We start from the raw sequence: 13568 nt of genomic DNA on the forward strand, positions 1-13568 counted from the left end.
GTGGATTCATTTACAGAGGGGATCTAGATTTTAACAATGTGGCCCAGTATTTGAAGGTGCTCATATAATACTTTATTCATTGTTCTTCTGGACTGGAATGCAATAATATGTATTGAACGACTGATGGTCTGTGTGATCATATACACATGTGCATAGTAATTGCATATCATATCGTCCTATTAGTCAGTGTCTTTATACCCCTAGGTAGTATAATAGAAAATATCAGACCAAGACCCCCATTGGTGGTATAGTCTGGGATCCTGATAGTAGCTCTCTCTCTCCTCCTCCCCTCCCCTCCCCCTCCCTCTCCTCCTCTCTCTTCTCCATGAACCTCATCATCCACACACTGGCAATCACCAAACTGGTTGTGAACCTTTCCCAAGATTATTACAAAAATAAAATCCAGAAAGAAGTCTCATCAATCCTTGACTCTCTTCCACCTGGCAACATCTAAGCGATTTCACAATGCCACGGCGCCGCCACTGCCTCCCAGGTTGGCGAGGGTTCCAAGTGGAGGTGATAAGATATAGATCAACATGATCTTCTCCGCATCTCATCCCCGCTTTGACCAACATCTAACTTACTCTATATACAGTACCTCTCCACCATGTCTGAATCAACTGAATCCTCTGAATCCTTTGAGTCCAACTCTGGCTCATCTGAATCACCCGAATCACCTGGATCGCCCGAAATACCAAAAGCAGAGATAGTCGACGGGGTCAAAACATTCATTCCTCTTGGTAAATCCACAAAATATCTCATCGGCACTGAGTACACATCTAATATATTACAGAGAACAATCCCGAGATCCTCTCTCATCTCTGCAAGAACCTCGGCATTTCACGCAAACTCACCTTCCACGATATCCTCTCCACATCCCCGGATCTCCTTTCCTTAATCCCCCGTCCCGTCCACGCAATCATACTTCTGGTACACGCGCCAATCTACCACGCAACACGCTCTTCAGTCGAATCCACACTCCCAGAATACCATGGATTCGGTGAATCCGAACGAGTAATCTGGATAAAACAAACAATCGGACATGCATGTGGACTCATGGCCCTACTGCATTGTGTGTTCAATCTGAAGGATGGTCGATATGTTATTCCAGGATCTACACTAGACACTTTCCGAGACAAAGTCATCGACCTGGAACCTGTTGAACGAGCCAAATTGCTTTACGATTCTACATTCCTCGAAGAAGCACATATGGAAGCTGCCGCCCAGGGATCCTCTGCTGCGCCCTCTCCTCACGATGATAATCATCATCATTTTATCGGGTTCGTACAGAAAGATGGAGAGGTGTGGGAGTTGAATGGAGGTATGAATGGCCCTCTTCGACGGGGTTTCCTACCAGAGGACTCTGATCTACTGAGTGAGCGAGGATTGGCCTTGACCGTGAATGACTTTCTTGATGAAGCAGCGAAAGGTGGATATGGCGAGATGAGCATCGTGGCAATTACAATATCTACCTAAGATGATCTTGAATAGTATGATTATGAATAGTATGAACTTGAATGAACTTGAATGAAAATTTTAAAATTCTTTTTGAAATTCTTTTCTTTATAAACTGCGAACTGCGAACCCCGGGTATAGACTGAAATGTATAAACAAAAATGGGAAAAAAAGAAAACCATATAGGCAAGTCTATGAATATGTGCAGATCATGCAAAATGCTGTCGTAATCCCTCGTAAACTGCGAAGATAAACGCGGAACTAGGAGCTGAGCGGGCACAGGTGATCCCGCACCCGCGATACAGACCCTTCAGTCCTTGTTGTCTCCAGAGTCCACGACCAACGCTCCAAAAAGTCTGACGCTGCTGATTGGCAGGGAGGCGTGTAATATCCTCGGTCTGCATACGCGACTTGATGGTATCCGCGGGGAAGAACAAGAAATTATAACTGATTCCAGCCATAGCACCCGCAATCATCTGCTGATGCACAGGGAGAGAGTCTGTCGCAGACATAGGAGTAGGCGATCGACTCCGGAAGAGAGACGAAACGGCCTCGTAACCACCAAACCAGGCGGCACTACCTCCGGTTTCACGGATCAAAGTACCCATTTGTCCGCGCCAGAATCCACGGATACCCTCATGACGGAAGATGGAAGCGATGAGTGCGACCGGACCAGGGGGCTTGTGAGCAGTCGATTCAAGTGGGACTTGCATCTTGCACTTGACGAGTTCAATGGGAGTCAATGCGAGGGAGGTTACAGAACCAGAAGCAGCGCCACTTGCCACCAAAGCGAGGAAGGGTAATTGTTCAACGTCCTGGTAGACGGTCGCACGGAGGGCATCTTGTAAAAGACGGTAACTGAAGAAGAGGCAGCTGGTTTCAACCGCGGCGCCGGTCATTGGGGCGCTAATGCCTCGATAGAGACCGCGGAAGCCATCAGTCTGGAAGGATTGACGGAAGCAGTCGAGGGGACCGGTGTAACGAAGTGGGAGGTGTTCCGGTTGAGATTGTAGTCGGACCTTGACGGTATCAAAAGGGTACTCAATGAGTTTTCCGGCCATACCGGCGACCTGAGAGAAGTTAGTAAAGTGAATGAGATAATAGTTTGCAGTGTGAATCACTGAGAAAGAATTTCTCATACCGAACCAAAGACAATATCCTTCAGGGCCTCCATGCCCTGATTTGGTGGAAGCGATGGGAGTTCCATCACTGTCTCCTTGACCGGAATTACATGCTCAACCGTCGCCATCTAAGACAGCACCTGGGCAGTCTGACCGAGAAGGAGGGTTATCGAGAGAGCATCGTAGGGGGAAAAGAAGGGCGAAGAGGCGAGTATTTGAGGAATTGAGGGAATTGTCTCGGCGGAACAGCCAAGCGATGAGGTGGGCACAGACAGGTGGGCACAGACGAGTGGGGTTCGTATGGTAAAGGATTCCTGCAGAGTGAGATGCAAGTCGAGTCATTGTGAGTGAAAAAAAAAACGGCCCAAAGGCGGTGAGCCACCTGCCTAATCATATGCCTACAATTATATATGAGACTAAATTAACTCTGAGGCTATAACTATGACCTGTCAAATCATTCTGGATTAAAGGAGAAATATAACGCATAGGTTCTCACTGATAAAATACTATCAGGTAATTACTCTCCCGCTTAATTAAAACATTATCTGATCTCTTACAAGTGGATTCCTAGCCCCGCCAAGCCCGGTTATCGATCAGATAATCTCCGGATGAAAATTTCATCAAAACCTCAGAACGGGCTTGATAACTTCTCCTCCCGCCTCCCACTCACTTCCTTGACTTTAAGATATTGAGTTGGTCAATCCTATTGATAACTCTTCATCATGTCTACTACTACCGTTCCCACCACCGTCACCACAGAAAAGGCCATCCCTCCCCCATCAGGAATGCGCAAGAATGGTAACCACCCGTCCCCACTATCTCGCTCGGTTCTGGACTGATCCGCCCCATTTCTAGGCAAAAACTGGCATGACACTAAGAAGGCGTTCCGCCCAACCGCTGGCCTGACATCTTATGCCAAACGTCAGGAGCTCCGCAAGCACCAGGAGGCGGTCAAGGAGCGTGAACGGGAGATGAAGGAGGAAAAGGAAGCCGAGCGACAGGTTAGTAACTGTTCATCATTATTATTCTCACTATCTCGTATTTTGTTATATGATATTCTCCACTTCCTTGGAACTGTTGCACTAACTTGTCAGGCCCACATTCAACGCATCAAGGACCGCCGTGCTGCAAAGGAGGAAAAGGCCCGATTCGAGAAAATGGCCGAGAAAATGCACAAGAAACGGGTCGAGCGACTCAAGCGCCGCGAGAAGCGCAACAAGCTGCTCAGTTCTTAGTCTGTTTCAAGTTATCCCCATCAGAGTACAGCTATACATGTAGCTCTAGCTCTGGCTATGTTCAGCACAGGTCGGCGTTCTGGTACATGTACATCAATGTTATTGATAATTGGCATAGTCTATTTGTATAGAATAAAAGCAGTCATTTACTATTCAAATTATTCAAATTATTCAAATTATTCAAATTATTCAAATTATTCAAATTATTCAAATTATTCAAATTATTCAAATTATTCAAATTATTCAAATTATTCAAATTATTCAAATTATTCAAATTACTCCTATTATTAATATATATTTATTATGTAACTCAATTTATATCAAGTCCTTCAGGTCCAATATACTGATTATGGCAATTGCGGCAGGAGCGCATGAGCACATGGGCTTTAGCGTCGGCTCAACACTCCGAGGTCCACTCCTGACGACATCACTCCGACTCATTCATTACTGATGCTCCATATTAATTCAAGTACTGTACAATGTCAATATGGACCATTTCAGATCCATACCAAAAGCTTCATCAACCTTCCCTCTCACCCATGGATCCCCCGAACCAGAACCACTGGCAGTACCACCCTTCGAACGATGGCAATCCCGCAAAGAGACCGACTCCATCACACCCGATCTTGAATCCCGCCGCTCCTCCCATCGCCATTTCTCAGACTGGAGTCATCTAGACGGCGCTAAATCTCCCTCCCACTCCCACTCCCAGTCCCATTCGTATTCCCGTCACAAACACAGTAAATCCCGCGAACTGCGCTTCCCGCGGCCCATGAGTTCACTCGCTTCGTCCGCCAGCGCTCGGGGCCTCTTACCCACCTGGTCCAGGGATAAGGACCGAGAAGGAGAAGATGGTCTCTTACGGCCGATCACACGGGAAACAACACGATCGCGGTGGGGGTCTGATTCCACGGGAGTAGGTTCGCGACGCGGGAGTCTTCTGGAGGTCGATCAGGAACAGTTAGGGCCGATTCGAAGGACACGGGTCCAATCGATGGAGGATTTAGAGCAGGTGAAAAAGAGGAGGAAACAGGGTGAACAGTAGGTCATAGCTGCTTACCCAGATCCAGGATTATTACAGACAAGCTAACGACTCAGGTATCTACGATCTGTCCTGAACTCAGTCGGAACCCAAGCTACTGACGTAACCAGACGACTTGACTATACCTACTATAGTCTTCTAGAAAAGATAACAGCTCTCAACTCGACCATTGCATCATTCCAGGATCTTTCCGATTCGGCATCAACCCTTCTGAACGACTTTGAACGTGACACTGCAGGACTGGACCAAGGAATCCGAAAACAAATTAATGATCTCCGGGGCTTCGAACCGCAGATTCAAAAAGCCGATGCGCTCGAGAAGAGAATGAAGCTTGGGCGAGAGCGTGTGCAGGATCTCGGTCAACGACTGAATAATGTTCGCAGCCAGATTGACCACTGGGAGAAAAGAGAATCCGAGTGGCAGTCCCGCGTAAGTCGTCGACTACGGATCTTCTGGGCAACAGTTATGGGTGCTTTACTAGTCCTGGTAATGGCACTTGTACTCCAGAATTCGCCTACACATACACATCCACCTGCTCAATCGAACAAGAGTATGTGGAATGAGACCTCCCTCGATTTCATCCCAAATCTGGATAAAGCGACCGACCCCAGTCATTCCAGTTCAGATACTGGATCGTGGTATCCGTCCAGTCTTGAAGATCGACAACAAAGTCTGGCAGCGAGTATAACAGTGACCGATGCTGCAGCCCCAACTGATGACCCTCTACGTGTATTTGATGAATTGTGAAGCGTTCCCTGTATAATCTTGATATTTTATTGCAGTGACTTTTATGTCATCTGTATTTTGATTCTTTGCATGATACCCTCATAGACCGATCCAGAATGCTCATCATCATCATTAGTGCATAGAAAAGAGAATAGAAGACAAGACAAAATCAAACAGCAGGAGCAGCAGTGCTGCCCTTCTTCTTCTTATCCTCAACCAAGTCAATATTCGCCTGAGGAACCTTACTTCCGTAAACCTCACCCAACCACTCCTTAACATCCTCACTAACATCACCCTGCACGGTAATCTCCTCCGTACCAGCCGCAGAGCGAGTCATAGAGGAGCCAGTAGCGAACTTCTTTCCCAATTCCTTGGCCAATTTCTTATTCTCCAATCCAAAGATCTCGAGTCCGGTAATCACAGTAACATATTTACGCTTATTCCGCTCAACACGCTTGACAATAACCTTAGACGCAGCCTTGCGTTCCGCATCACGGGCCTCGTTCTGTGCCGCTTTAGCTTCTTTCTTTGCAGCGTCCTTGGCAGCGCGTTCCTGGGCGGAGACGGAGAGGGCGGATAAGTTTGCGTTAAGGGAGTCTGGGCAGAGAAGTCGTCAGCTTGCATACAATGTGGTAGGATTGCGTAGGAAATAGTGTAGGGATTCGTGATTTATTTGACCCAATGATATCGCAACGTGACCAACAAGGTAGGGAATGAGTACCTTCAGAATGTAACCGATTCCACAATTCAGGTTCTTCCTCTTTCAACCACTCCTCACATTTCTTTGCCGTTCCTCCGAATTCACAATACTGATACCGGTTAGATTAGGTCAATAGAGCCGAGAGGATCGAGGTTTTCGAATCAGGATTAAATGTTAACACACCTCCGGAGGTAGAGTACACACTGCGCGGGGTCGTCAGTAACTAATTCCTAGCTCCGACGCCACGGGAACTTTGCGTTGATCTGGACCTAGACCTGCAACTTACCTCCACAGTAAACAATGTGTCGGGCCTGGGGCTCGACCGGGCCGGAATCAACTTCAGCCATGATGTGATCAGTGTTATTGAACTGGTGATGAACTTGAACTTCAGATATGATTGTACGCGGGGTGGTCATGTGATGGATTATGTAAGTCCGTACTTGGGCCCGCGGGCGTCAACTGTTCAATATAAGTGAACTGGTCAATCTGAACAATGATCTGAACAATGACTATTCAGTCAATTCAGCGAACTGTAAATTGAAACATTTTGAAAGTCAAGCCTGGAAGATCGGAATGAAGCCCAGAAAGTGGCAACTAGATACGAGATAGTCTACATTGGCACAGGTCAATGCTCATGCATGTAATGCCTCATGTACATGCCAAGAGCATACGTGGTCTACATCTTAGTTTATCATTGAGTTGAAACAAGACATTATTTTGATGGAATTAAAAAGGAGATAACTATAGAAAACGCACAATTGAACATCATCTAGGCCGATAGAACCTTGGAATAATTGATGCATAGAATCATTGCTACCTAGCTTATCCTGTCATCGAGGGGTAGAGTGAGTGATTAGAATGAGGCAATTGAATAAGGAATTGCATCGAATACGCCAGACTTGCGAGATAGCACCAAGGTACTAAGTACTAAGATGAGCCATTAATTTCCGACACAACATTCAAAGTTGAAATCCTGGAAGAATCATCCATTGCGCAACTAGACGACATCCCCGCTCCGTGGCGTAATACCAAACTTTCAGGCGATAACACCCTTGTTTATTCCAAGGTTCAAGTTAATGCCTATCAAGATTTCCCATTCCAAGTTACCAGTAACCAGTAAGTCTGTTTGACAATGGGGCCATGCAGGTAATAAGCCCAACCGTTAAGCTGCATGCATTAAGTCGACAAGCAGGGCGCACGATAGCGGCTCTGGACCAATTCATTGGTGCTGATGGGAATGGGATGCACGGCCGTTAGAGAGAGAATTCCCCGATAATGGACACCACAGAGACGAAGTACGAGAACCGAGTCTATGGGGGCGGGAACGAAGTGCAGCGACGATCACTGGGACCATTTGAAGGCATTCCCATTCCTCCATATCCATTGCCGAAGAATCCGACTGAGTCCGAAGCTTTCAGTGTACGCCAGTCCGAGTGTCAAGTAGGTGCATACGAATACCGGGAGAGAAGGATGCCGGAAGTAATGTAGGATGTTTTACCAGTCGGGATTTGTTTCGTATGCCGTAATAGATTGATTTGAGTGGCTATATTGACCAATGATGAAGTCGGGGAAGAAAAAGGCATCCCGAGAATTAGGGTGATTCAGGGGAGTTTCACTTTGAATGCCCCAAGTCCGACTCTCCATTCCCCCATTCTCTGCGGGGCAAGTGGAGAGAGAGTACAGAGTGCAGTGGTGAAGTGGAGGGGAGACTAAGAAGAGTGGGGTTGAATTTGAAGTAACTAGTTCACTAGTATCTAATGAGAGAGTCTGGTTACTCGACATGCAGCTATGCGTTTCAGTGCACGGACAACATTTGGAAGCACTCATACTGATCTACGTCAGTATGAATATTTCCAAGGTTTTAATAGTATTAATACCATATCATCTTCCAAGGTTAAAGGTACAAGTATCAGGTTGATATAAAATTCGGTGGCGGTCTACATTTATCAAAGAATGCAGTCTCCCGCACTAGTATCCAGTACCTAGGTAATGCTATGCATCAGAGTCATCATAGACTCGATATGAGTATAGACTGATTTACTATAGTCAATGGATTAACTCCAGTGAATTGATGCCAATAACGCCACAAGATGCAGGAGGAATCCCCCACTGGTCAATGGCAAAGCTCGCACTGACATCGTGAAATGTTATCGGTAGACTTGAGTCTAGGCTTTGTCCGTGCGGACTCGCTAGTCGATCGAGTATCGCACGGTCCCATGAGAAACTTCGAGAGGCAAAACTCTCGAATGATAACCAATATGAAGATGAGTCTCGATATGATCTGTGGTGAATCCATGGAACGTTGAGTATTCCACCCTCGAAAGAAAGAATTGAATTAATCCATCGAATCCGGACCAGAATGATCAAAATGATAGTTCTGGTGCTGGATTAACTGAGCGCCAACTTGCATAAAAGCTGCATTGATTGTCCAACCGCATGTCCCACCTTATTGAATCCGAGCGTAAATTCTGGACTTCTAATACTCCAGGATATTCAGTGCTCAGACCCGCCCTGATTAGCTGCATACGAGAAGAGGGGCCTGGACCAGTACTTACTATGATAACCAAGATCCGTAATAATCCGACCTGTTTCGAGTCATAACGGTTTACTCCACTTTTTATGGTGGAGAAAAGATTATCGTGGAGGTTTAGGATGGAGGAGAAGGAGAACTAGAGTGGCGATTCATTATCAATATAGAAAAATGAATGATATTCTCTTATATTTTATTTCTTTCATCTTTTTTCTAACGACATACATAATTCTACATTATATTCTTATGCTGATTATTATACACAAACATACCTACACATACTCACACATACACTCACACACACACTCTCTCTATAATGAGGTAATCCTTATCTTATCGTACCCCATACTCTTTTCTTTCTTCCAAGGTTCAACTTCCCCTTCTACTCTTCTACTCTACACTCTCTACTCTCCACTCTACTCTCAAAATGACAGCGGTGCTACCCCCAGATCAGCACTCGCTCCCTCAATTCTCTTTGTCTCCAACTACTCAGCGCTATTTCCTCGATCCGAGTCTTTCCATCCCCCACAAATCCCCCATGCAACATGTCTATTTCCCCCCGCGAGTCCCCCTCGCTCTCTCCAGATCAATACGCATCTACAGCCATTACCGCTTTATCTTTGGACGAAGATTTGATCCTACCTACCTATGAATCAGACCCGGTCCCTCCGAGGGATGCCGATCTACTCAGCAACGCCTCCGAGGGGACTCAATGGATTTGTGGAACGCCCGCCGCCGACGACACCTCTGTGGAGGATGAACCGTCGCGCCATGTGGACTATCTCTCGCACGACTGGAGAGAAGAGGATATCTGGTCATCCTGGCGTTATGTGACCGCCCGCAGAAATGATTACAGTAATGGGGTCCGACTGGAAAATGCCTCATGGAGGACATGGGCCAAGGCTAAAAATAATCTGGGGACAATTTCCCCAGAGACGCTGAATTGGTGGGTCCACCTCCCAGTGAAAATGAACCAAGCTAACTTCTGATGCAGGTTGAAAGATTGCGACGTCACCTGGCTCTATGGCCCTTTGAAAACATCCGCTTCTAGTGACGCCGTGGCGTCTGACGTGTCGCCGCCACCAAGCCGACTAGAAACCCCCAACTCATACCTCGAACCGAAACCCATCTTGAAAAAGAAGACCGCTTCCGAAACCATCCTCCAACGATCCTTATCGCAACATACTCTACTTCAACATGCCGGCGCCATCCTCAAGGCCCAGGAAGCACAACATAACTGGACTCGTCCCTCGTTCACTCGATCTAACACCGACCTCGATCATATCCACCATCGCACTGGCAGCTCTACCTATTCCAATTCTATAGGCGACACTTTGACTAGTAGTTCCTCTGGGTTAACTTCGCCGAGTGAGCGACGCCATATCCATTTTAATGATGAGGTGGTTCAGTGCATCGCTGTGGAAGCCAAATATGCCGACGAGGAAGACTGGCCTATGACATTCGATGAGGAATCCTCAGATGATGGAGTCGTCATGATGCGCGAGATTGCCGGATCAGCATCGCTGAGCAATCGCAGCACTCCCCGGAATAGCTTCAGCGGTGATAGCAAAACCATCGCTCCGCTTCCTTCTACCACTCTCAAATACCGAGGCGATACCCCGGAACCCCATACGGAGCCCTCTCTTCTAGATCGCTGGGCTAATTTTGCTCCCGCTTCACCTTCCTCTCTCTCTCCTACTCCCTCCGTTGAAACCCTCCGCCCACCATCTGCCAATTTCCTCCTAGACGATGATGATGAAGATCCGAGCCTGGATTTCACAGGCCAGTATCGCGACCGTCAGGCCTGGTTTGTGCCGGAAGAAGAAGATGAGATGAGGAATACTGGTCCTCTCCAGTTATCCTCGTCGGGGATGTTCGTCCCGTATGGAGAGTCTGAGGGAGAGGCCTCGAACACCACTCTCTTGGGTCGGGTGGTAGACACTGTCAACACCGCTCGCGATATCGCCCATGTTATTTGGAACGTGGGCTGGCGGCGATGAGTCTCTGCATCCAGGTGTCTTTTCCCTTATTCTCCATGCTCCTCTCTTCACACTATCCCCACCTCTCCTCCCTATGGCTCTCCGTCCTCTCATCCCCCTTCCTCATCACTACTTCCTCTCCTACTACCCCCCTACTCTCCCATCCTCTTCTTTCATTAAGACTTCTATACCCACACCAAGGTTCTTCGATACATAATTGGGTTGGTTCCGGCGTTGGTTAAAATTTGGTTGCATCTCGGCGTTTTACGAGATTATGAATTTCTCTAGGTAGAGACTTGATGATTGATTTGACTGTAAATAGAACAAATACGAGTGATAATTAAATACTATATCTTTTCAGGCGAATTGAATGCTGCAGTGCTCCGGAGTAGATCTAATAAGCTATTTATACTAGTAAAGATCTCCATAGTGGCCCTTGTGGGGCAAACCCCTGACCCGTTCAAGTTCAAGTTTCACTTAGAACAGTTAACTCTTCAAGTTCACTCCACCACCACCAGCATGGAGAATGTCAATGTTGCAGAATTGGTGGATCGCCTTGGAAGTGATGAAGATGCCGTGCGCAAAATGGCAGTCTTCAAACTCCAGGGCAACATCGGAGATCCATCCTTCGCCGAACTCTTTATCAACGAGGGGGGCTTGACTCGTCTGCGCTATTTGACCCTGCACGCGAGTGGGAATACCCTCGCCTACAGTTTGACCAGTTTTGCGCGATTACTGGAGGTGGATAAGGGATGGGATTGTGTGGATCAGGAATTGGTAGAACGGGTATGTCTTCACCAGTGCTGTCACCAGGGTCTGTGTTAACCATTCAGATTGTCGAATTGATCGTCACCCATCCCCTAGTGAACATCCTCCGCGGCGCCATGTCCATCCTCGTCTCCATAGTCTCCCATCCACACACACCACAGGACCCCTCGGAGCCCGATGTCTTTGGGTTCCGAGCCTTGAAACCCGCCATTGCAATCTACCCCCAGTTCCTCGAGATGCTTGTCAGTCGACTATCCTCCGCAGACCACGCTCTATGTGCCAATGCGCTGCAATTGATCAATTCTTTGATGCGCGATTCCATTACCCACGATTCCGAGGCGGAGTGGCCGAAATTCATCCAGAAATTACAAGATCTCGGTGTGATCCGGGCAGTTTACGTCCTAATGCAAGACTCCGCCCTTCAAGACCTCGCACATCCGTTGATAGAATTTCAATCTTTGACTAAGGTTCTACTCCGAAAGTGGAGGGATATTCCTCTGAGCCAGGATCAGCCTGAACACCGACGCGCATTGAAGGGAATCCACCTCGCCAGTAACCCGACCAAGGCATCTGACAAAGCTACAGAAAATGGCGAGGATGTGAAACGCTCAAGGCGGCATCACCCTGAGAAATGGCGCCGTCTTGGCTTCGAGACTGAGTCTCCAGCCACTGAGTTCTACGAGGTGGGCTTTTTGGGAATGATGGATCTAGCAGACTATGTCCGCAGTCATCAAAATGAGTTCCAGAAAATTCTCCTCGAGCAATCTACCAAACCATCACGTCAACGGTGTCCGATTGCGCAGGCTTCTTTAGCCGTGACCTCGATCCTGTACGAGCATTTCGAGGTAGACAAATCCGAGATGGACGATTCGAAGAACTACATGATCATGGAATCACGATCCAGTCTGGATAAGCTCTTCAAGCCATTACTACTTCACTGGACGAGACTGCATGTTGCGGGATTACAAGCATTTTTCCGAATGTGGAAAGCCACAGCCGCAGAGACAGAAGATCTGGATAAACTAGTCGAGCTAGTACGGATTCTGATTGAATCCGTAGTCGGCGGTGCAGGTCGAACAAAGGATGTTCAGGATGTGGAAGAGGAACTAGCGAATTACGAGTACCACCGACTCCGTGAACTACAGATGGAGTTACTGGAACTTACATACGAGGATGCGTGGGGTCAACATCTACGACAAGTTCGCGAGGAACTGCATCATGAGGCATTGCAGTTCGTTAAGGAACAGCGGATTCGTTGCTTGTTACAAGGTGCTTGGTTTTCGTTGGAATCTACTTCCAAGGATGGCACTCGCACGAAATCCTCGTGTCAGTATGTGCAGCTTTCGCACAATAGACGGTACCTTCATTTTGGAGAGTTTGATAATATTGGTAATGGAGCTCCTGAATTGGATGCTCTACCTGAAAAGAGTGAGTGCCCTATCTAAACCATACCTGTGATTCTATACTAATCTCATCCCCAGTCGACCTCTCAACCGTCTCTTCAGTAGTCTCCAACATCTCCACAAACCCAGATAACTCCTCCTCGGCAACAGTGAAGACCACACCACGGTCCGCATCTACGAAGATCACAATCCACGGCTATGCCCCACCATCAACAGGAACATCCAAAGGACCTAGCCACGGACACGGACACGGGCGTACAGGAAGTTGCTCCACACAAAAAGAAATCGTTCTTCTAACACTACGTCCCGCAACACATAGTATAGCCTCAGAATGGCTGGACGGACTTCTTATGATCCTAAACCAACAACCGATAACCTCGGAAACAAACAAACTGATTGATTTGGTTGGGAACTATGGATTGAAGATTCGATTGCTGAATGTGCGATTTGATGATGCCGCGTTTGCGGGCGAGGTTCCTCCTGTGCCGGTTCGTGATGGATTAGATGAGGATTATTATTATGATGTTTTTGGGGGTGCTTAATCGGTCCTGTACTGAGAATCTGGTTTTTTTGGTTTGTTGATCTGTCATATACCCACGGACAGTGTAA

At 47.3% G+C, this 13568-nt stretch overlaps 8 protein-coding genes across 8 annotated transcripts; 5 read left to right on the forward strand and 3 right to left on the reverse strand.

The window, feature by feature from the left end:
• Nucleotides 1-607: 607 nt before the first annotated feature.
• On the forward strand, nucleotides 608-1476 carry N7483_012863 (ubiquitin carboxyl-terminal hydrolase; the record flags this gene model as incomplete). The annotated part of the gene is made up of 2 exons (XM_057096290.1): nucleotides 608-740; nucleotides 794-1476. The coding sequence occupies 2 exons, from the start codon at nucleotides 608-610 to the stop codon at nucleotides 1474-1476; spliced, it is 816 nt and encodes a 271-aa protein (XP_056942261.1).
• A 188-nt stretch (nucleotides 1477-1664) lies between these two features.
• Nucleotides 1665-2704, reverse strand: amcA (putative mitochondrial ornithine carrier protein AmcA/Ort1; the record flags this gene model as incomplete). The annotated part of the gene is made up of 2 exons (XM_057096291.1): nucleotides 1665-2525; nucleotides 2597-2704. The coding sequence occupies 2 exons, from the start codon at nucleotides 2702-2704 to the stop codon at nucleotides 1665-1667; spliced, it is 969 nt and encodes a 322-aa protein (XP_056942262.1).
• Nucleotides 2691-2918, reverse strand: N7483_012865 (uncharacterized protein; the record flags this gene model as incomplete). Its single annotated transcript, XM_057096292.1, has 1 exon — nucleotides 2691-2918. One exon carries the CDS (start codon nucleotides 2916-2918, stop codon nucleotides 2691-2693), a length of 228 nt encoding a protein of 75 aa, XP_056942263.1.
• A 380-nt stretch (nucleotides 2919-3298) lies between these two features.
• On the forward strand, nucleotides 3299-3811 carry N7483_012866 (CGR1 family protein; the record flags this gene model as incomplete). The annotated part of the gene is made up of 3 exons (XM_057096293.1): nucleotides 3299-3374; nucleotides 3432-3577; nucleotides 3671-3811. 3 exons carry the CDS (start codon nucleotides 3299-3301, stop codon nucleotides 3809-3811), a joined length of 363 nt encoding a protein of 120 aa, XP_056942264.1.
• A 487-nt stretch (nucleotides 3812-4298) lies between these two features.
• N7483_012867 (uncharacterized protein) lies at nucleotides 4299-5600 on the forward strand (the record flags this gene model as incomplete). The annotated part of the gene is made up of 2 exons (XM_057096294.1): nucleotides 4299-4852; nucleotides 4910-5600. The coding sequence occupies 2 exons, from the start codon at nucleotides 4299-4301 to the stop codon at nucleotides 5598-5600; spliced, it is 1245 nt and encodes a 414-aa protein (XP_056942265.1).
• Nucleotides 5601-5748: 148 nt separating this feature from the next.
• tma22 (putative RNA binding protein Tma22) lies at nucleotides 5749-6626 on the reverse strand (the record flags this gene model as incomplete). The annotated part of the gene is made up of 4 exons (XM_057096295.1): nucleotides 5749-6176; nucleotides 6301-6388; nucleotides 6463-6482; nucleotides 6566-6626. 4 exons carry the CDS (start codon nucleotides 6624-6626, stop codon nucleotides 5749-5751), a joined length of 597 nt encoding a protein of 198 aa, XP_056942266.1.
• A 2728-nt stretch (nucleotides 6627-9354) lies between these two features.
• Nucleotides 9355-10809, forward strand: N7483_012869 (protein phosphatase regulator REG1; the record flags this gene model as incomplete). Its single annotated transcript, XM_057096296.1, has 2 exons — nucleotides 9355-9755; nucleotides 9804-10809. 2 exons carry the CDS (start codon nucleotides 9355-9357, stop codon nucleotides 10807-10809), a joined length of 1407 nt encoding a protein of 468 aa, XP_056942267.1.
• Nucleotides 10810-11307: 498 nt separating this feature from the next.
• N7483_012870 (ELMO/CED-12 family protein) lies at nucleotides 11308-13501 on the forward strand (the record flags this gene model as incomplete). Its single annotated transcript, XM_057096297.1, has 3 exons — nucleotides 11308-11574; nucleotides 11622-12984; nucleotides 13038-13501. 3 exons carry the CDS (start codon nucleotides 11308-11310, stop codon nucleotides 13499-13501), a joined length of 2094 nt encoding a protein of 697 aa, XP_056942268.1.
• Nucleotides 13502-13568: the final 67 nt, after the last annotated feature.

The sequence above is a fragment of the Penicillium malachiteum genome (assembly GCF_028827825.1).
Source record: "Penicillium malachiteum strain IBT 17515 chromosome Unknown utg000005l:1.0-9002435.0:326005.0-9005861.0, whole genome shotgun sequence".
NCBI lineage: Eukaryota > Fungi > Ascomycota > Eurotiomycetes > Eurotiales > Aspergillaceae > Penicillium > Penicillium malachiteum.